The sequence below is a fragment of the Cyclopterus lumpus genome, chromosome 3, assembly GCF_009769545.1.
Source record: "Cyclopterus lumpus isolate fCycLum1 chromosome 3, fCycLum1.pri, whole genome shotgun sequence".
Classification (NCBI taxonomy): Eukaryota; Metazoa; Chordata; class Actinopteri; order Perciformes; family Cyclopteridae; genus Cyclopterus; species Cyclopterus lumpus.
The window spans coordinates 29,767,297-29,789,796 of NC_046968.1; the positions used below are offsets into that span (position 1 = coordinate 29,767,297).

General features: G+C 47.7%; 1 protein-coding gene across 1 annotated transcript in view; it reads left to right on the top strand.

Annotated features, from left to right (window-relative positions):
- LOC117728814 (multiple epidermal growth factor-like domains protein 11) overlaps nucleotides 1-22,500 on the top strand; it is a 95,425-nt gene that overhangs the window by 47,852 nt on the left and 25,073 nt on the right. The window contains exons 5-12 of the mRNA XM_034529709.1: nucleotides 9,795-10,041; nucleotides 10,883-11,003; nucleotides 11,747-11,883; nucleotides 14,959-15,171; nucleotides 15,249-15,423; nucleotides 17,550-17,670; nucleotides 22,057-22,220; nucleotides 22,306-22,408. Of these exons, the coding sequence (XP_034385600.1) occupies nucleotides 9,795-10,041; nucleotides 10,883-11,003; nucleotides 11,747-11,883; nucleotides 14,959-15,171; nucleotides 15,249-15,423; nucleotides 17,550-17,670; nucleotides 22,057-22,220; nucleotides 22,306-22,408 (1,281 nt within the window). The remainder of the gene's footprint in view (nucleotides 1-9,794; nucleotides 10,042-10,882; nucleotides 11,004-11,746; nucleotides 11,884-14,958; nucleotides 15,172-15,248; nucleotides 15,424-17,549; nucleotides 17,671-22,056; nucleotides 22,221-22,305; nucleotides 22,409-22,500) is intronic.

Genomic DNA, 22,500 nt, shown 5'->3' on the forward strand with positions numbered 1-22,500 from the left:
TTCAATATATATGTAATGCTGCGGAGGTTTGGTGTCAGTGGTTAGAGAAAGAGAAAGAGAGAGCAGGTGGACATGTTAGTCCTCCTGTCATAATAATAATCTGAAGAAACTCAATGAAAGTTATGAAAACAGACCCGGAGAATCACACCTTTCGGCTCAGAAAGCAACTCAACTAACTGACTTCCACCTGATAACGACTAATAAATGATTATTGTATTTGCATAACAGCGCGGTGAAACCCTGAAGGTGTTTCTTCTTCTTCTGAAAGGCTGGACAGGCGAGAGAGGAGCATTTCAAGTGTGCAGCAGACGATTTAATGACGACATCAATCAGCGAGTGTGTAGACGTTACCTAAAGCCTGATACACACAAAAGGACCAGTAACTGTATCAAAGTCTCTTATTGATGCCGGATCACATCATGCACTTTTCATTTATATTGGGAACAAATAGAAATAAATGTCCACGGGATGCGTCTGTAATAATGTTGTCATTATGCATTAACACCTTTATTAGGCTCCGTGTATAAAGACCAATGGGACTTCAGTATTACAGTCGCGGTTCCTCTTGAATGTGTTACAGGCGATAAAGGTGCTGCTGCACGATGCTCATATTGATTATAATCAGAGTGTTGAGCTGCTGCTTTGCATCTAAACAGAACCTTTTTTACCAAGAAACTGTCTGTAATCGTGTTATTGTGAAAGAAAAAGACGACCTGTGAGCGTGTTCTTCAGACAGAGAACATAGAACTGTGACCAGGGGGCGACTCCTCTGGTTGTATAGAAGTCAACGCTTCATGTGTTAAAGCTGCATTCTCTCTCTCCTGACCACCAGGGGGAGACTCCTCTGGTTGTATAGAAGTCTATGCTTCATGTGTTAAAGCTGCATTCTCTCTCCTGACCACCAGGGGGCGACTCCTCTGGTTGTATAGAAGTCTACGCTTCATGTGTTAAAGCTGCATTCTCTCTCCTGACCACCAGGGGGCGACTCCTCTGGTTGTATAGAAGTCCACGCTTCATGTGTTAAAGCTGCATTCTCTCTCTCCTGACCACCAGAGGGCGACTCCTCTGGTTGTATAGAAGTCTAAGCTTCATGTGTTAAAGCTGCATTCTCTCTCCTGACCACCAGGGGGTGACTCCTCTAGTTGTATAGAAGTCTACGCTTCATGTGTTAAAGCTGCATTCTCTCTACTGACCACCAGGGGGCGACTCCTCTGGTTGTATAGAAGTCTATGCTTCATGTGTTAAAGCTGCATTCTCTCTCCTGACCACCAGGGGGCGACTCCTCTGGTTGTATAGAAGTCTATGCTTCATGTGTTGAAGCTGCATTCTCTCTACTGACCACCAGGGGGCGACTCCTCTGGTTGTATAGAAGTCTATGCTTCATGTGTTAAAGCTGCATTCTCTCTCCTGACCACCAGGGGGCGACTCCTCTGGTTGTATAGAAGTCTATGCTTCATGTGTTAAAGCTGCATTCTCTCTCCTGACCACCAGGGGGCGACTCCTCTGGTTGTATAGAAGTCTATATAAATGACTCTACTTCTCTTGATTTATTCCCTCAGTAAACATTGTAAACATTAGTTTTTGGTCTCAATCTCTAGTTTCAAGTCTTCTTCAATACAGAATGATGTTCATTTAGTAAATTTTGGTCATTTAGAGTCAAACAGACCATAATGCAGGGGATGCTTTAGGGCGGGGCTACAAGGTGATTGACAGGTCTCTACGTCAGTCCTCCTCAGTCCAGATATCATTACTTCCTGTTCACTGGTTTCGAAAAAAATCCAAGATGGTGACCCAACGTCCACAAACCGACGACATCGTCCGTTTACGGTCTATCTTCGTGAACGGTCGACATGTTCGTCAGTATTCGATCCGCTCTGCGCCTCCTGTTGGAGAGGAGGTGAAGCAGCAGCTGCCAGCATCACTCAACATGTGGAACCCTTCAAATGAGTCGGCTGGTTAAGTGATTTGGCATTCAGCTGTAATTCTTTACAACAATATAGTTACATGTCAAAGTCAGCCTCGTTCAACCTTTAGTTATTATCAAAAGATCGTTGAGCCCTCATTTAATGACATCAAGTCAATTACAAAAACAAAGAAAAGGAAAACAACAACAACAAAGAGAAATGCTGACAAAAAAACAACAATACAATAAAATGATGAAAGTCATGAAAACGTTACAATTTGAAAAGATAATTTGACAGTTAAATTATGATAATTAAAGGGAATATTTTCCACCTTACAGGGACCTCAAGTAGTAGAAGAAATAAAAAGCATCCCAGCTGTGCCTAAATGTCCCAGGATGCATTGCACACATTGAAATCCAGAAAGGGGCTCAAAATGTAAGCTCTCGACACAAATACCTTTAATTAATCCTTCACCAGGAAAGGCTGTTCATATAATTCTGTTAAGATTGATCGTTTCACCTCATTAATTAACGAGTATAATATCAGACAGTTTCCAAATCTTTACCTCAACTTAACCAAGTTGTTTTGTTGCCTAAGTAAACCTAAAAATTAATTGAACTTACTTTGGTACGTATCCTCTAAAATTGACTTTTTATTTTGAAAGGACACTTTTGCATCTACTTTTCCTGTGAACATGGAAGTTTTATTTAGAAAAGTTTTTTTCATGTAATGTTCAGAAACTGTATGTTTCCTCTGAACACAAAACTTTTATTTTGAAAAGACACTGCATGTAGCAAGCAGAAACGCTACGTATCCTGTAAACATGGATGTTTTATTTTGAAAAGTCACTAAGTATGTAGCAAGCAGAAACGATACGTATCCTGTGAAGATGGACGTTTTATTTTGAAAATATACTACGCATGTAGCAAGCAGAATCTCTACGTATCCTGTAAACATGGATGTTTTATTTTGAAAGGTCACGATGCACGGAGCAAGCAGAAACACTACATTTCTTGTGTACACTGAAGTTTTATTTTGAAAGCGAGCATAAACTGTCCTTTTCCTCTGAACTCTTTTTTTTGTACCTTCCTCTGAACTTTAAAGTGTGTGATTTCTCTGGAGGAGATTACACAACTGTTTATTTCATTCTTTATTTTTAAAAAGGTTTTTAATCACCGCTCCTCGTTAAGTAGTTAGACGCTGGTCAGTCAATGCGGACAGAAAGTCAGGTTTTCATATTTCATTCAAGAACATAAAGGAACCTTCTTACCGGGCTGCGTGGGGGGGTTGGGGGGGTCGTCGGTCGGCCAATTACCCGCTGCATTAAATTAGAAGGTTTTGAACACTTCAGAGTGTCCTGAGTGTGAAGCACGAAGCTCTGAAGCTCTCACAGAGGTTCTGGATGCAGCTGCTACGAATAAACTGAAAGGAAACAAAACAAGTTTCTTCAAACACGCGGCAAAAAACTGCTTTTGAATGTCTCTATTGGTAATATCCCTGCAGCATAAGACCCATTGAACCTGGAGGCCTCGATACGAGCCCCATTGAACCTGGAGGTCTCGATACGAGCCCCATTGAACCTGGAGGCCTCGATACGAGTCCCATTGAACCTGGAGGCCTCGATACGAGTCCCATTGAACCTGGAGGCCTCGATACGAGACCCATTGAACCTGGAGGTCTCGATACGAGTCCCATTGAACCTGGAGGCTTCGATACGAGACCCATTGAACCTGGAGGCCTCGATACGAGTCCCATTGAACCTGGAGGTCTCGATACGAGACCCATTGAACCTGGAGGTCTCGATATGAGCCCCATTGAACCTGGAGGTCTCGATACGAGCCCCATTGAACCTGGAGGTCTCGATACGAGACCCATTGAACCTGGAGGTCTCGATACGAGCCCCATTGAACCTGGAGGTCTCGATATGAGCCCCATTGAACCTGGAGGTCTCGATACGAGCCCCATTGAACCTGGAGGCCTCGATACGAGCCCCATTGAACCTGGAGGCCTCGATATGAGCCCCATTGAACCTGGAGGTCTCGATATGAGCCCCATTGAACCTGGAGGCCTCGATACGAGTCCCATTGAACCTGGAGGCCTCGATATGAGCCCCATTGAACCTGGAGGCCTCGATATGAGCCCCATTGAACCTGGAGGCCTCGATACGAGCCCCATTGAACCTGGAGGTCTCGATATGAGCCCCATTGAACCTGGAGGCCTCGATACGAGTCCCATTGAACCTGGAGGTCTCGATATGAGCCCCATTGAACCTGGAGGCCTCGATATGAGCCCCATTGAACCTGGAGGTCTCGATATGAGCCCCATTGAACCTGGAGGCCTCGATATGAGCCCCATTGAACCTGGAGGCCTCGATACGAGTCCCATTGAACCTGGAGGTCTCGATACGAGTCCCATTGAACCTGGAGGTCTCGATACGAGACCCATTGAACCTGGAGGCCTCGATACGAGTCCCATTGAACCTGGAGGCCTCGATACGAGTCCCATTGAACCTGGAGGTCTTGATACGAGTCCCATTGAACCTGGAGGTCTCGATACGAGTCCCATTGAACCTGGAGGCTTCGATACGAGACCCATTGAACCTGGAGGCCTCGATACGAGTCCCATTGAACCTGGAGGTCTCGATACGAGTCCCATTGAACCTGGAGGCTTCGATACGAGACCCATTGAACCTGGAGGCCTCGATACGAGCCCCATTGAACCTGGAGGTCTCGATATGAGCGCCATTGAACCTGGAGGCCTCGATACGAGTCCCATTGAACCTGGAGGTCTCGATATGAGCCCCATTGAACCTGGAGGTCTCGATATGAGCCCCATTGAACCTGGAGGCCTCGATACGAGTCCCATTGAACCTGGAGGTCTCGATACGAGACCCATTGAACCTGGAGGTCTCGATATGAGCCCCATTGAACCTGGAGGTCTCGATACGAGCCCCATTGAACCTGGAGGTCTCGATACGAGACCCATTGAACCTGGAGGTCTCGATATGAGCCCCATTGAACCTGGAGGTCTCGATATGAGCCCCATTGAACCTGGAGGTCTCGATATGAGCCCCATTGAACCTGGAGGCCTCGATACGAGTCCCATTGAACCTGGAGGCCTCGATATGAGCCCCATTGAACCTGGAGGCCTCGATACGAGCCCCATTGAACCTGGAGGTCTCGATACGAGTCCCATTGAACCTGGAGGCCTCGATATGAGCCCCATTGAACCTGGAGGCCTCGATACGAGCCCCATTGAACCTGGAGGTCTCGATATGAGCCCCATTGAACCTGGAGGCCTCGATACGAGTCCCATTGAACCTGGAGGTCTCGATATGAGCCCCATTGAACCTGGAGGCCTCGATATGAGCCCCATTGAACCTGGAGGTCTCGATATGAGCCCCATTGAACCTGGAGGCCTCGATATGAGCCCCATTGAACCTGGAGGCCTCGATACGAGTCCCATTGAACCTGGAGGTCTCGATACGAGTCCCATTGAACCTGGAGGTCTCGATACGAGACCCATTGAACCTGGAGGCCTCGATACGAGTCCCATTGAACCTGGAGGCCTCGATACGAGTCCCATTGAACCTGGAGGTCTTGATACGAGTCCCATTGAACCTGGAGGTCTCGATACGAGTCCCATTGAACCTGGAGGCTTCGATACGAGACCCATTGAACCTGGAGGTCTCGATACGAGTCCCATTGAACCTGGAGGTCTCGATACGAGCCCCATTGAACCTGGAGGTCTCGATACGAGTCCCATTGAACCTGGAGGCTTCGATACGAGACCCATTGAACCTGGAGGTCTCGATATGAGCCCCATTGAACCTGGAGGCCTCGATACGAGTCCCATTGAACCTGGAGGTCTCGATATGAGCCCCATTGAACCTGGAGGCCTCGATACGAGCCCCATTGAACCTGGAGGTCTCGATATGAGCCCCATTGAACCTGGAGGCCTCGATATGAGCCCCATTGAACCTGGAGGCCTCGATACGAGTCCCATTGAACCTGGAGGTCTCGATACGAGTCCCATTGAACCTGGAGGTCTCGATACGAGACCCATTGAACCTGGAGGCCTCGATACGAGTCCCATTGAACCTGGAGGTCTCGATACGAGTCCCATTGAACCTGGAGGCTTCGATACGAGACCCATTGAACCTGGAGGTCTCGATACGAGTCCCATTGAACCTGGAGGTCTCGATACGAGCCCCATTGAACCTGGAGGCCTCGATACGAGTCCCATTGAACCTGGAGGTCTCGATACGAGACCCATTGAACCTGGAGGTCTCGATACGAGTCCCATTGAACCTGGAGGTCTCGATACGAGTCCCATTGAACCTGGAGGTCTCGATACGAGTCCCATTGAACCTGGAGGCTTCGATACGAGACCCATTGAACCTGGAGGTCTCGATACGAGTCCCATTGAACCTGGAGGTCTCGATACGAGCCCCATTGAACCTGGAGGTCTCGATACGAGTCCCATTGAACCTGGAGGCTTCGATACGAGACCCATTGAACCTGGAGGCCTCGATATGAGCCCCATTGAACCTGGAGGCCTCGATACGAGCCCCATTTAACCTGGAGGCCTCGATACGAGTCCCATTGAACCTGGAGGTCTCGATACGAGCCCCATTGAACCTGGAGGCCTCGATACGAGTCCCATTGAACCTGGAGGTCTCGATACGAGCCCCATTGAACCTGGAGGCCTCGATACAAGCGTTGTTACAGGTTTGCCGCGGACAGATGCAGAGAAGCACACTCGAGATGCAATGTCAACCTCCAACCCAGGTGTGTTTCCCTCCTAGACATTACAGAGAAAAGAGCCAAACCAAGAAACCGGCTCACATCTCTTTAATATTTGGTAAACTGACTCTACGCCACAGATGAACCTAGAAATATGCCTTGAGGAGCCGTTGCCAAAGCATATTATTCGTCTGCTAATTCAATGCAGAAAGTTGCGGGTAGTGCCAGCGAGCTACTCTTGATCAAAGTCATTAGTCACTTGATTTGGACTCTTTGCTGCTGAATAATTGAGGCTGTGAGAGGATAAAGGATTTGACTGTATTGAAGAGAAATAAAGGGAGGGAACCCCCCTTTGAGAAGGAAGAAGAGAGTCAATCAGAGGAGTTGATTTATGCTTGGTCTGCTCAGAGCTGCACCTGATGAAACATTGAACACCGTGGTCTCTGTAAGACCACCGCCCACCTTCGGGGGGGAAGAAGTTCTCCGAGTCTGGACAACTTTGCCCGTCTCTCAGCGTCGTTTCCAGTTTTTTCTTTCTTTTTTTCTTTCTTTTTGTACTTAAGACCATTCACTCAGAGCTCTTGGCACTCAGACGCTGGGTACTTTACTTCCCTTTTGGAGAGTGCAGTTTCACCCCGTGAGCATATATCAAAAAGATAATAGTGCTCGGATTTATGTTGTCTTGAGATGATGTAATACACAATAAAACGCCCCGTCTTTATACTTGTTTTCGGTTCTGATTTATAGCAGCGATTCTCTGCCGAGTCGACAAATGGATGGGTTACAAACTCAAAGGACTTTCACCCAGGAGACCGGAGTCAGTGACACGTTGACTAGCATACTTCATTCATGTTGCGTATGTAACGCCTTCCTAAAACTATACAACAAACATACTTTTAACCCAAACTAAGATGAAAACACACACAGGACCTTCACCCAGGTGTACGTGACCTGTGTGAAAGTCAACGTTACTAATTTACTATTCCTGAACAAATGACGGTAAACATGAACTTATTTTAAGTTACGTAACGTGCGTTAGCTCATTTTAACCCTAACCACGATGACAAACACACAAGACTTTCACCCAGGAGATCAATGTGAAAGCAAGTGTTCCCGTAATGTTTCATACGTAACGCGGCCTTCTTCACTGCTTAACAAACGTTCCTATTTTAATCCAAAGCTCAAGCTTTTTACTAAACTTAACCGGGTTGTTTCCTGTAAACACGGATGTTTATTTTGTCTTTTGTTTCGGGGGGGGGGGCATCACATCCTTTACATATGGAGATAACGACGCACATTTCCAGGCAGTCTCTCCTGGAAGAGATTTGTGATGTTTCACTCGTTTGTTCACATGGAAACTGAAAGAAATGAGTTTCCTCAAGATCCCTTGAGGGACGTCCCCTCGCCTCCGCACAGCTGACCAATCACAGCGCGGCGTGTGGCTGTACATGTCAGGTGTTCCTCACCTCCTGCAGACGCCAGCACACGTTCATATTTGAAGGGGTCAGAATGTGAAGCGTCCCGGCGTCGCCACCGGTCCACCACAGGCTGAGGTCGAATGCGGTGGAAACACCGTAATTCAGTTTTCATTCAGCTTTGAAATCATGTCATCATGTAATAACAGATAGAGCTAAACAGATAACGCACAGGATCAGTTTTTTATTAATATTCTGGGTGCTGCTGCATTAGTTTTAGGCTCAAGCTCTTTATCATCGTACGGACGAGCATTACAATCTTAGATCTCAGGCTCCCTCTATTAATGCTCATTAAAAATGTATTTTCTTTTTTAATAACTCACACAAGAAAGAGCAAGATGAAAATCCTGGACATAAAATAGTGCAAGTTAAAATATATACATGAATAAAATATAAGATAAAGTAATATAGATTTGTAGTAATGTATTGCAAATCAATAAACTGAATGTAAACAGGAATGTAGTATATATATATACATATATATATATATATATATACAGATAGATGTGTAAACAGGAATGTTGTATATGTTTAATGATGAGTATTATAAATCATAATAAGGTAAAGTTAAAGTATAAAAGTGTCAAGTGATGAACTCAGAAGAGTTTTAAAAGTCAGATCTATGATTCAAACGTTCTGAGTAAATATTATAATAGTATAAGTTATTGATTACTTCATGACAGAGCAAAGTGTGGTTTCGTGCACTTCTTTCCAGCAGTGAGAGGATCACTCAGATTACCTCCCTGAACTCCATTTCTGGGGTATGTGGTTTATTTTTAATTTGTAATACCACTTCATAAAGACGGTAGACTTGGCTTCTGAAGAGATCCCAGACCAGCTGGGTTGGTAAACATCACACTGTGCATGGAGTTTACCGATGTCTGGTTAAGGTGACGCGTTTAAAGAGTTCGCACATCTGCTCTCCTTCAGAGGTTGAACTGTGTAAAACTTCTTTATTCAGAGTGGGACCGACAAGTTAATGTGGGTTTGATCCGTATTCTGGACTGTTGACATCAAGAGAACAAGCTCTTTGACCACTGTGTTAGGTGGAATTATTTTTGTTTGATTAATATGCGTCCAGTACTCTCTTTTCTCCTCGTTTTATACAGGAGGAAACCTCCAGTGTCTTTAAGCTGCCTTCTCTCTCCTGACCACCAGGGGGCGACTCCTCTGGTTGTATAGAAGTCTATGCTTCATGTGTTAAAGCTGCATTCTCTCTCCTGACCACCAGGGGGCGACTCCTCTGGTTGTATAGAAGTCTATGCTTCATGTGTTAAAGCTGCATTCTCTCTCCTGACCACCAGGGGGCGACTCCTCTGGTTGTATAGAAGTCTATATAAATGACTCTACTTCTCTTGATGTATTCCCTCAGTAAACATTGTAAACATTAGTTTTTGGTCTCAATCTCTAGTTTCAAGTCTTCTTCAATACAGAATGATGTTCATTTAGTAAATTTTCCGGACTAAAGGCTCCAAGTCCTCCACAAACCAACGGGTGTCGTCACCATGACGAGGTCCACTTCTCACATACGGCCTGTGATCTTATCTCGCCTGGCTTCACCTCACCTTCTTGTGGATTACTTCATGTTCCAGACGACCATGAATCCTCCGCGCTGTCAGACGTCGTGCACATCGTATATATAAACGTGGACTCTCTCGCCCTCCTCCCAGGCTGTGAGAGCGACTTCTGGGGGCCCCACTGCAGCAACCGCTGTCAGTGCCGCAACGGGGCCGAGTGCAACCCGATCACCGGAGCCTGCGTCTGCACCGACGGCTTCCAGGGCTGGCGCTGCGAGGAGGCCTGCGACCTCAACCTCTACGGCAAGGACTGCCAGCTGGAGTGCCAGTGCCTCAACGGCGCCACCTGTCAGCATCAGACCGGCGAGTGTCTGTGTGCGCCGGGATACACCGGGGCCTTGTGAGTAGGAGTTGTGGGGCTTCGTTTCAGAAGCAGATTTTCAAAACAAGACAGCGGTACACCTCAGATACTATGCAAAAATACACAATAATTTATAAACAATTTTAAAAATGTGCCACCTGCATTCTCTCTCCTGACCTCCAGGGGGCGACTCCTCTGGTTGTATAGAAGTCTATGCTTCGTGTGTTAAAGCTGCATTCTCTCTCCTGACCACCAGGGGGCGACTCCTCTGGTTGTATAGAAGTCAATGCTTCATGTGTTAAAGCTGCATTCTCTCTACTGACCACCAGGGGGGCGACTCCTCTGGTTGTATAGAAGTCAATGCTTCATGTGTTAAAGCTGCATTCTCTCTCCTGACCACCAGGGGGCGACTCCTCTGGTTGTATAGAAGTCAATGCTTCATGTGTTAAAGCTGCATTCTCTCTCCTGACCACCAGGGGGCGACTCCTCTGGTTGTATAGAAGTCTATGCTTCATGTGTTAAAGCTGCATTCTCTCTCCTGACCACCAGGGGGCGACTCCTCTGGTTGTATAGAAGTCTACGCTTCATGTGTTAAAGCTGCATTCTCTCTCCTGACCACCAGGGGGCGACTCCTCTGGTTGTATAGAAGTCTATATAAATGACTCTACTTCTCTTGATGTATTCCCTCAGTAAACATTGTAAACATTAGTTTTTGGTCTCAATCTCTAGTTTCAAGTCTTCTTCAATACAGAATGATGTTCATTTAGTAAATTATGGACATTTAGAGTCAAACAGACCATAAAGCAGGGGATGGGCGGGGCTACAAGGTGATCGACAGGTCTCTACCGCCTAACCCCTCCTCCTTCTTCTTCTTCTCCAGCTGTGAGGAGCCGTGTCCTCCCGGTAAACATGGCTCCCTGTGTGAGCAGCGATGTCCGTGTCAGAACGGAGGGGCGTGTCATCACGTCACCGGAGGCTGCTCCTGTCCGGCCGGCTGGGTGGTACGAGCTGCTCCACCTGCACCACTCAACCCGTGTTTAAGTTGAAGTCGAGCTTTGTTTATACTCCGAGCTGTGAGCTGCAATATCCTCCTCACCACCAGGGGGCGAACAGACGATAACTATCGTGTAAATTATTTGATTTGGCTGCTAAATATTTACTCTAATGTAGAAGTTTAAGACTTCCTGTTCCTAAAGCATCTAAAAGTGAATCTTTGTGCGTCAATAATGTTTTGAATCAGTGAACTATGTGTAGTGGTAAAGTTAAATTATGCACATTTTCAAAAACCATCATGTAAACGTTAATAACAGAGCGGTGTTGTTTTGACTGGTCGACTTTCCCTTTTAGCCCAAATCTTTGATCCCCATGTTTCATATTTCAGCTTCATCATGTTTAGACTGTCGACGCCTCTTTAGTGGCATTTAGGGACAATAATATTTACTCCTTTACAAGTTACAGGACGAGATGAAACATAAAATACTTCTTATTCCCAGATGAGTGAATAACGTGGCCTGTCTATCATCCTTTGATCACGTATTATGTTCATGATCTAAGTCATAAGTTGTTCATTTAACATACTTTGAGTCTATTCCCCTCAGATGAAAACATCATATTCCTCTCATTAAGCTAATGAAAACATCTCATCTCGTTATCTGTACGGACGCTAACAATTCATTTCCCTCTTGCTGTGTCGTTACGCGGCTCTGTGCTCGCGTGTTCGATGCCCAACCCGCTGCCTCCTCAGGGCCCCGTCTGCGCTCAGCCGTGCTCCTTCGGCTCCTTCGGCATCAACTGCTCTCAGGAGTGCACGTGTCGCAACGCCGGCCTGTGCGACCACATCAGCGGTCAGTGCCAGTGCACCGCCGGCTACATCGGAGAGAGGTACGGGGGCACAGCGGGCAGCTTTATCGGACCCCTTGGGGAAGGAAGGGGGGGGTGTTAGTAGAATTCAGCGGGGAGGAAGATACGTAAACGTGTAATAAACAATAACAATGGCTCTAAGCAGGGGGGTGTCAGTGACAATGTGCTAAACAGCTCCCATAATAAGTTCATGTATAATAAAGTGTTGACCCCGTTACTTTCTCTTCCTCTGACCTCGTTGCACTTTACAAAAGTGTTCCATCAAGTTCTGTCCTCGGAACCAATTCTGAGGTACTTCCATGTTCTGCTACTTTGGACGTTTACTTCACAACAGTTCAGAGTTGTCTTGTTTACTCACATGTACACTCTGAAACTAATTTGTATGAATTTCTCGTGCAGTTTTCTTTCCATTTCCAGGCGCGAACTCCTCATGTGGAATTAAGCGACTTCACTTAAATTTTGGTCGGTACAATCGCAATACCTTTGTAATTGAAAGCAATGAAAAGCTTCTGTACACATGACATCTATTCATCTGTCCATCCGGGGAGAGGGATCCTCCTCTGTTGTTCTCCTGAAGGTTTCTTCTCTTTTTTCCCTGTCAAAGGTTATTTTTGGGGAGTTTTTCCTGATCCGATGTGAGGTCAAAGGTCAGGGATGTCGTATGTGTACAGATTGTAAAGCCCTCTGAGGGGAGGTTGTGATTTGTGATATTGGGCTATACAAAATAAACTGAATTGAATTGAAATGAAGGTTTGGTGGAGCGGCGCGGGCGTAGCCACGGTGAGGGCGTAGCCAAGGTGAGGGCGTAGCCACGGTGAGGGCGTAGCCAAGGTGAGGGCGTAGCCACGGTGAGGGCGTAGCCACGGTGAGGGCGTAGCCACGGCGAGGGCGTAGCCACGGTGAGGGCGTAGCCAAGGTGAGGGCGTAGCCACGGTGAGGGCGTAGCCAAGGTGAGGGCGTAGCCACGGCGAGGGCGTAGCCACGGTGAGGGCGTAGCCACGGTGAGGGCGTAGCCAAGGTGAGGGCGTAGCCACGGCGAGGGCGTAGCCACGGCGAGGGCGTAGCCAAGGTGAGGGCGTAGCCAAGGTGAGGGCGTAGCCACGGTGAGGGCGTAGCCACGGTGAGGGCGTAGCCACGGTGAGGGCGTAGCCAAGGTGAGGGCGTAGCCACGGCGAGGGCGTAGCCACGGCGAGGGCGTAGCCAAGGTGAGGGCGTAGCCACGGTGAGGGCGTAGCCAAGGTGAGGGCGTAGCCACGGCGAGGGCGTAGCCACGGCGAGGGCGTAGCCACGGCGAGGGCGTAGCCACGGCGAGGGCGTAGCCAAGGCGAGGGCGTAGCCACGGCGAGGGCGTAGCCAAGGTGAGGGCGTAGCCAAGGTGAGGGCGTAGCCACGGCGAGGGCGCGGCCGTAGCTAAGGCCTGGGTTTAGCCGCCGCGTGGGTTTGGCCGAGGCGTCCATCTTACGTGATTCGCCATCAAACAACGAGCTGATGTAACTCCGCTGGACTTTTGCTCCAAACTGTCCCAACGTCGCCGTGCTTGACAACCTGAGGGGTCTTGTTAAGTATCATTATATATATATATATATATATATATATATATATATATATATATATATATATATATCTTCTCTGGTTAGAACACAGTTCTTTATCTAACGGTCTACAGCACAATGCTTTACTCCGATTCTGAGCGCCACCTACTGGCAACAGGAAGTCAGCGTTGCATGACAAACAGCATCCGATTAACAGGAAGTGGTCGACACTCGATCCTGCTTGACTTTGCTCTCGGCTGAAACTCGTCCCTTAAAGGCACAATGCCACAAAATAAGAGGAAACAAGCCCAGTGGTTCCTGGTCCCGTCGACCTCCGGCTCCTCCAACACATCAACATCACCAAAAGGAGTCGAGCAACATCAACACAGCTTCTCTGAGCGTGTCCTCAAAATGAGAAATAGATTGTGACGTTTTGAACTGTGGATTCATTTGTCGAGCAGCGTATGAGCCTTTATGTTCAGAGTTATAAGTCAATGTTCCTCTCCCACATACTAATGCTCATTGATTACTATTATGCACCTTTCTTTTTTGACCAGGAGCCATTTGAAATACAGTTTTGTCTTTTATTTCCTCCATCATGTCCGACACTCTTCTATCAGGACTTGCTCCCGCAGCCCCGCCTCCTCTGTGGTTTCTCTCCTCCTCCCCCTCCATCTTTACCCTCGATTGAGCCAAATTACCTCCATTAATTCGGGGCCCAGACAGGTGAATTAGCCTTCATGGAATAATTCCTAGATTGAGTCCTCGTCCACCCACGTCCACGTTCTAATGGAATTAGCCGAGATAAGAGTCCGGAGGAAGTCGGCGTGATTTAAACGTGACACCAAACAGTTTAATTGAGTGATTTGTCTATTTCTTAATGGTTTGAACCGGCGTGCGTGTGGAGAATGAAGCGCTTTCTTTCCGTCTGTTTAATGTCCTGTCGGTATGCAGGCCGCTCGGCAGAGCCTGTTGACCCTCATCAGGGTGTGAAGGCCGAGCCGGAGGAGCTCATGAAGGAGCTCTGTGATGACACCACTCAGCCTTAATGGTTAGGGAGCAGCAGGAGAACCACTGGGAATGGAGATGTGTGCTCAAAGGGTCCTTCATGGCGGCTCTTGACTTCTTGTACACGCAGACGGGATATGAGCTTTACACAAGTTAGATGTTACCTCCAATTGTCTGCCCACAGATGGTGGTTGGTGTTCTAATTGTTCATCAATTCACATTGAAGAACATTAATACACCGCTTTACAGACGTCTCAGGGACGTTAGTTGGTGCTATTTCTAAATATGTAGTTTTAAGAAGTGAAATAACAGGTAAAACCTGATAAAGACCTAAGACCTGTACCTCGTTGCTGCAGTTCGTGGGATCTACGTTAAACTCACAAAACAGCGTTTATTTGGTGAACCTAGACCCAAATAAACGATCTCCAACGAAACCGCTGTCTTTGAAATGCGAATGTTTCCATTGAGAGAAGACGTTCTCTAGAAGTGAGATCGAGAGGTGAGCTTTAGAAACCAGGACCTGCTCCTCACCGCCGGTTGTCTCCCTCCCTCCCAGATGCCAGGACGAATGCCCGGTCGGCACTTACGGGCCGCAGTGCGCCCACAAGTGCGACTGTCAGAACCGGGCCAAGTGCTACCACGTCAACGGGGCCTGCCTTTGCATCGAGGGCTTCAAGGGGCCCAGCTGCCGGGACCGCTTCTGCCCCGCGGGCCTGTACGGGCTCACCTGTGACCGGCACTGCCCCTGCAAAGCTGCCAACACCCTCAGGTGAACCGCCGCCCCCTTCAGAGGAAGGTCACATGCTCCTCTACGATAGACTGACCCTCCTCTCTCGACCCTCCCAGCTGCCACCCTCTGTCGGGGGAGTGCACCTGTGCGGCGGGATGGGCGGGGCTCTACTGCAACGAGACGTGCCCGGCGGGTTACTACGGCGACGGCTGCAGGGAGCCGTGCACCTGCGCCAACGGGGCCGACTGTGACGGCGTGGCGGGCGGCTGCCTGTGCGCTCCGGGCTTCATGGTACGTAGACCAACCACACGACTAGAAAGCAGCTCTGCAGAGTCAAAAACTATTTATTGGACCGGAGGAAAAGATGGTGGTTTTGTTTAAAATCACTATAGAAGTCTGTAGTCACCACAGGTCTAAGCCGACTCCTCTGGTTGTATAGAAGTCTATGCTTCATGTGTTAAAGCTGCATTCTCTCTCCTGACCACCAGGGGGCGACTCCTCTGGTTGTATAGAAGTCTATGCTTCATGTGTTAAAGCTGCATTCTCTCTCCTGACCACCAGGGGGCGACTCCTCTGGTTGTATAGAAGTCTATGCTTCATGTGTTAAAGCTGCATTCTCTCTCCTGACCACCAGGGGGCGACTCCTCTGGTTGTATAGAAGTCTATATAAATGACTCTACTTCTCTTGATGTATTCCCTCAGTAAACATTGTAAACATTAGTTTTTGGTCTCAATCTCTAGTTTCAAGTCTTCTTCAATACAGCGTGATGTTCATTTAGTAAATTATGGTCATTTTATAAACCAAAAACGTAATTAAAGAAACCAAATATTCAAACAAACGTCTTCAGGGTCTCTGGAGGTCCTTCTGTGGCTGCAGCTGCAGAAGCTGCTCTGCTAATCCATCAGCTGAAGCTGCAGCTGCACAGTAGGTCAGTACTACATCTCAGAGGTATGTAGTACTTTATACTGTACTACCCCCGATGTCCTTGTTAACCGGTGACCTCTGATTGACACCCGATGTCCTCGTTAACACCCGATGTCCTCGTTAACCGGTGACCTCTGATTGACCCCCGATGTCCTCGTTAGCCGGTGACCTCTGATTGACCCCCGATGTCCTCGTTAACCGGTGACCTCTGGTTGACCCCCGATGTCCTCGTTAACCAGTAACCTCTGAATCGGACTGTTTCATCTTTGACTGGTCGCGTTATGTTTTTGTTTGTTTTTCCGGAGCTTTTGACTCATTCACACGCTCGTCTTAAAGAGTTTTAAGGGTTAACAGTTCCTCCATTTGGTGGACGAGCGTGTGATTAATGTGATTTCCAACTCAAAGGGATTCCATTCATGTTTTGGTTCTGGTCTCAGATTTGAGATCCGCTTGATGAAGATCCGGATCCATCGATCCACGTCTCTTTGACGTTCCACAGTTTCTCTGACAGAAACTTGGGGAAACGATGCAGATGATTTTCTTTATCGGCGTTATTTATTTACACTTTTTTTAATAAGGCTCCTCGCTCCTCCTGACTTTGCACTTTTTTGTCCGGCTTTGTGAATTTGAGATTAACGGCAACATAAGAATCCTGATGGAGGTTCAGGTTCACGTGGAGCCGGCTCCGAAGGCCGAGCTGTCTCCTGATTGGACGAGAGCAGTCGCGGTGTTATCCGCTCCATACACGTGCTGGTTGTGCTGCATCGCCGCCACCGCCGTCAGATTTAAAGCAGCTCATGAGGAATTTAAAGATGAACCCCTATGAGACCTGTTCCCCCGGAGCTGAGCTGCAGGAGGGGGGGGGGGCGGGGATAAAAACTGTCAGTCAAGTTATTCCTAAAACCTCAAAGTCCTCAACACACAGTCACAGCAGGACGAGCGCCGCAGTCATGAAGCTGAAGAAGACGAGAAACGTTGAGCATCTGTAGAGCGCGACGCCATGTTGGAGCGCTTGGAGACGAGCGGCTCTCAAATGTGATTATTCAACAATATATATATTTGAAATTAGCATCCATTTCAAAAATCCCTTTGAAAATAGTTATTTGATCAATATTGTGTAAAATACAAGATTAAATGTAAAGAAAATACAATAATAATAAAAACAAACAAAAAACACAACGACGGACACAATAACAGAAGTAATCAGGGGCTAAAGAACCGAGGCTCATATTAGTATATAAAGGTTCCAGATTATTTACACTGAAGACACAATATTAGAAACAAAAGAAAGGATGAAATACTAGCATACAGTAAAGATAATGTGGAACGTGTGTTCATGAAAGGTTCCCAACCGTCTGAAACAAAGCAACGTCATGAAGGATGGATCCAGACATCAACCACAACGTAGCTCCGGGTTTCCTTCAGCGTGATGCGTTCAGGGTTCCTCTTCAAACACACGTGAAAGTCTAACGGTGTGTGTGTGTGTGTCCAGGGGGACGACTGCTCCGTCAGCTGTCCCGCCGGCCTCTACGGGACCAACTGCACCTCCTCGTGCTCCTGCCACCACGAGACCTCCTGCTCGCACGTCGACGGCTTCTGCTTCTGCAGAGAAGGTTTGTGTCCGTTACGCCTCGGCAGAAACAAACACAGCATCGGGGGGCCGGGGGGCAAGAGCGCCACATACAAACATCAATAAGCTAGAAGTTTAAAAAAACTATTGATTCTTTAGTGTATAATCACTTGATTTATATATACGGAGCTCCAGAGAGGGACATTTGCATTTTCAGGGTAACAGGCGAAGTTTCAGTTGGTTGCAATCTGGAAACCCACCGCTAGATGGCGCCAGATCTCAACCGCTTCAAGTTAAAGGTTTTCCTCACACGTCGTGGAATAGAAAGTATAAATGAGCTTGGTTTGCACATCAAAAGGATTTTTTAATTATTATTTTTTGTGTCAAAAGAATTTGCACTGAAGGACGGAGGAGCGAAATGTCTTATTTAAATAGTTGAGTATCAATGTTTCAGCACATGTTGCCTCCTCCTTTCAGAGGAGCCGGTCATAACTGAAATGAGATAAATACTGTAGTAGACAAGTGTTTAAAAGCATGGTTAATTCATGTCTCTTTGGGGGGGGGGGGGGGGGGGGGGGGGGGACTTCTTAATTAGAAAGAAGTCGGGAGAGACGACAGGAAACGAAGAGAAAGAACTCTTTTTCAACAAACGTTCCTGGTGGGATGTGAACCAGAGACGTCGCGGTTCACAGTCCACAAACTCTTTAACTTTTATTAAATACTTTATATACGTGTTTAGATTAGTTTTTTTTAACAGTCTAGCTACGTGCACTTCTCACAGTCTAGCTACGTGCACTTCTCACAGTCTAGCTACGTGCACTTCTCACAGTCTAGCTACGTGCACTTCTTACAGTCTAGCTACGTGCAATTCTAACAGTCTAACTACGTGCACTTCTCACAGTCTAGCTACGTGCACTTCTCACAGTCTAGCTACGTGCACTTCTCATAGTCTAGCTACGTGCACTTCTTACAGTCTAGCTACGTGCACTTCTTACAGTCTAGCTACGTGCACTTCTTACAGTCTAGCTACGTGCACTTCTCACAGTCTAGCTACGTGCACTTCTTACAGTCTAGCTACGTGCACTTCTCACAGTCTAGCTACGTGCACTTCTCACAGTCTAGCTACGTGCAATTCTAACAGTCTAGCTACGTGCACTTCTCACAGTCTAGCTACGTGCACTTCTCACAGTCTAGCTACGTGCAATTCTAACAGTCTAGCTACGTGCACTTCTCACAGTCTAGCTACGTGCACTTCTCACAGTCTAGCTACGTGCAATTCTAACAGTCTAGCTACGTGCACTTCTCACAGTCTAGCTACGTGCACTTCTCATAGTCTAGCTACGTGCACTTCTTACAGTCTAGCTACGTGCACTTCTTACAGTCTAGCTACGTGCACTTCTTACAGTCTAGCTACGTGCACTTCTCGCAGTCTTGCTACGTGCACTTCTTACAGTCTTGCTACGTGCACTTCTCACAGTCTGGCTACGTGCACTTCTTACAGTCTAGCTACGTGCACTTCTTACAGTCTAGCTACGTGCACTTCTTACAGTCTTGCTACGTGCACTTCTCACAGTCTAGCTACGTGCACTTCTTACAGTCTAGCTACGTGCACTTCTCACAGTCTAGCTACTTGCACTTCTCACAGTCTAGCTACGTGCACTTCTTACAGTCTAGCTACGTGCACTTCTAACAGTCTAGCTACGTGCACTTCTCATAGTCTAGCTACGTGCACTTCTTACAGTCTAGCTACGTGCACTTCTTACAGTCTTGCTACGTGCACTTCTCATAGTCTAGCTACGTGCACTTCTTACAGTCTAGCTACGTGCACTTCTTACAGTCTTGCTACGTGCACTTCTCATAGTCTAGCTACGTGCACTTCTTACAGTCTAGCTACGTGCACTTCTTACAGTCTTGCTACGTGCACTTCTCATAGTCTAGCTACGTGCACTTCTTACAGTCTAGCTACGTGCACTTCTTACAGTCTTGCTACGTGCACTTCTCATAGTCTAGCTACGTGCACTTCTTACAGTCTAGCTACGTGCACTTCTTACAGTCTAGCTACGTGCACTTCTCATAGTCTAGCTACGTGCACTTCTTACAGTCTAGCTACGTGCACTTCTCACAGTCTAGCTACGTGCACTTCTTACAGTCTTGCTACGTGCACTTCTTACAGTCTAGCTACGTGCACTTCTTACAGTCTTGCTACGTGCACTTCTCATAGTCTAGCTACGTGCACTTCTTACAGTCTAGCTACGTGCACTTCTTACAGTCTAGCTACGTGCACTTCTCACAGTGTAGCTACGTGCACTTCTCACAGTCTAGCTACGTGCACTTCTTACAGTCTAGCTACGTGCACTTCTTACAGTCTTGCTACGTGCACTTCTCATAGTCTAGCTACGTGCACTTCTTACAGTCTAGCTACGTGCACTTCTTACAGTCTTGCTACGTGCACTTCTCATAGTCTAGCTACGTGCACTTCTTACAGTCTAGCTACGTGCACTTCTTACAGTCTTGCTACGTGCACTTCTCATAGTCTAGCTACGTGCACTTCTTACAGTCTAGCTACGTGCACTTCTTACAGTCTTGCTACGTGCACTTCTCATAGTCTAGCTACGTGCACTTCTTACAGTCTAGCTACGTGCACTTCTTACAGTCTAGCTACGTGCACTTCTCATAGTCTAGCTACGTGCACTTCTTACAGTCTAGCTACGTGCACTTCTCACAGTCTAGCTACGTGCACTTCTTACAGTCTTGCTACGTGCACTTCTTACAGTCTAGCTACGTGCACTTCTTACAGTCTTGCTACGTGCACTTCTCATAGTCTAGCTACGTGCACTTCTTACAGTCTAGCTACGTGCACTTCTTACAGTCTAGCTACGTGCACTTCTCACAGTGTAGCTACGTGCACTTCTCACAGTCTAGCTACGTGCACTTCTCACAGTCTAGCTACGTGCACTTCTCATAGTCTAGCTACGTGCACTTCTTACAGTCTAGCTACGTGCACTTCTCACAGTCTAGCTACGTGCACATCTCACAGTGTAGCTACGTGCACTTCTTACAGTCTAGCTACGTGCACTTCTTACAGTCTTGCTACGTGCACTTCTCATAGTCTAGCTACGTGCACTTCTTACAGTCTAGCTACGTGCACTTCTTACAGTCTAGCTACGTGCACTTCTCACAGTGTAGCTACGTGCACTTCTCACAGTCTAGCTACGTGCACTTCTCACAGTGTAGCTACGTGCACTTCTTACAGTCTAGCTACGTGCACTTCTCACAGTCTAGCTACGTGCACTTCTCACAGTCTAGCTACGTGCACTTCTTACAGTCTAGCTACGTGCACTTCTTACAGTCTAGCTACGTGCACTTCTCACAGTCTAGCTACGTGCACTTCTCACAGTCTAGCTACGTGCACTTCTTACAGTCTAGCTACGTGCACTTCTAACAGTCTAGCTACGTGCACTTCTAACAGTCTAGCTACGTGCACTTCTCAGTCTAGCTACGTGCACTTCTTACAGTCTAGCTACGTGCACTTCTCATAGTCTAGCTACGTGCACTTCTTACAGTCTAGCTACGTGCACTTCTTACAGTCTAGCTACGTGCACTTCTCATAGTCTAGCTACGTGCACTTCTTACAGTCTAGCTACGTGCACTTCTTACAGTCTAGCTACGTGCACTTCTCACAGTGTAGCTACGTGCACTTCTCACAGTCTAGCTACGTGCACTTCTCACAGTCTAGCTACGTGCACTTCTCACAGTCTAGCTACGTGCACTTCTTACAGTCTAGCTACGTGCACTTCTCACAGTCTAGCTACGTGCACTTCTCACAGTCTAGCTACGTGCACTTCTTAGAGTCTAGCTACGTGCACTTCTCACAGTCTAGCTACGTGCACTTCTCACAGTCTAGCTACGTGCACTTCTAACAGTCTAGCTACGTGCACTTCTAACAGTCTAGCTACGTGCACTTCTCAGTCTAGCTACGTGCACTTCTTACAGTCTAGCTACGTGCACTTCTCATAGTCTAGCTACGTGCACTTCTTACAGTCTAGCTACGTGCACTTCTCATAGTCTAGCTACGTGCACTTCTTACAGTCTAGCTACGTGCACTTCTCATAGTCTAGCTACGTGCACTTCTTACAGTCTAGCTACGTGCACTTCTCATAGTCTGTGATTATGAACTCAGATTGTGACTTTATGTACTTTATCATAATAATATAAATAATGGAGAAAGATATGAACGTAATCATTGTAGCAACCTTTTGAAAACCACTTTTGTGTGTGTGTGTGTGTGCGTGTGTTTGTGTGCCTGTGTGTGTGTTTGTGTGTGTGTGTGTGTGTGCGTGTGTTTGTGTGCCTGTGTGTGTGTTTGTGTGTGTGTGTGTGCGTGTGTTTGTGTGTGTGTGTGACTGTGCGTGTGTGTGTGTGTGTGCAGGCTGGCAGGGCGTGTCCTGCTCCACCCCCTGCCCCCCCGGCTCTTGGGGGCTGAGCTGTAACCAGACGTGTCTCTGCAGCAGCGCGGCGTCCTGCGACCCGGCCACCGGCTCCTGCTCCTGCTCTCCGGGCTGGAGGGACGAGCTCTGCGACCGGCCGTGTCCCGTGAGTGCGCCGCCGCCGCCACCGGCCTCTCGCGGTCTGGAGCCGGCGCCGCCGCTCACTCTGTCCCGTGTGTGTGCTCCTTCAGGACGGGTCGTACGGGCCGGGCTGCGCCGAGAGCTGCGACTGCGTCAACGCCGCCGGCTGCGACCCCGTGAGCGGCTTCTGCCGCTGCGCCGCAGGCTGGACAGGTGAGTCACTGCGGGGGGAAGTGACAGGTGTGCACGGTGGACATACCAGATCACTCTGAGAGGGAGAGGGAGGAGCCTGAGGGCGCAATACA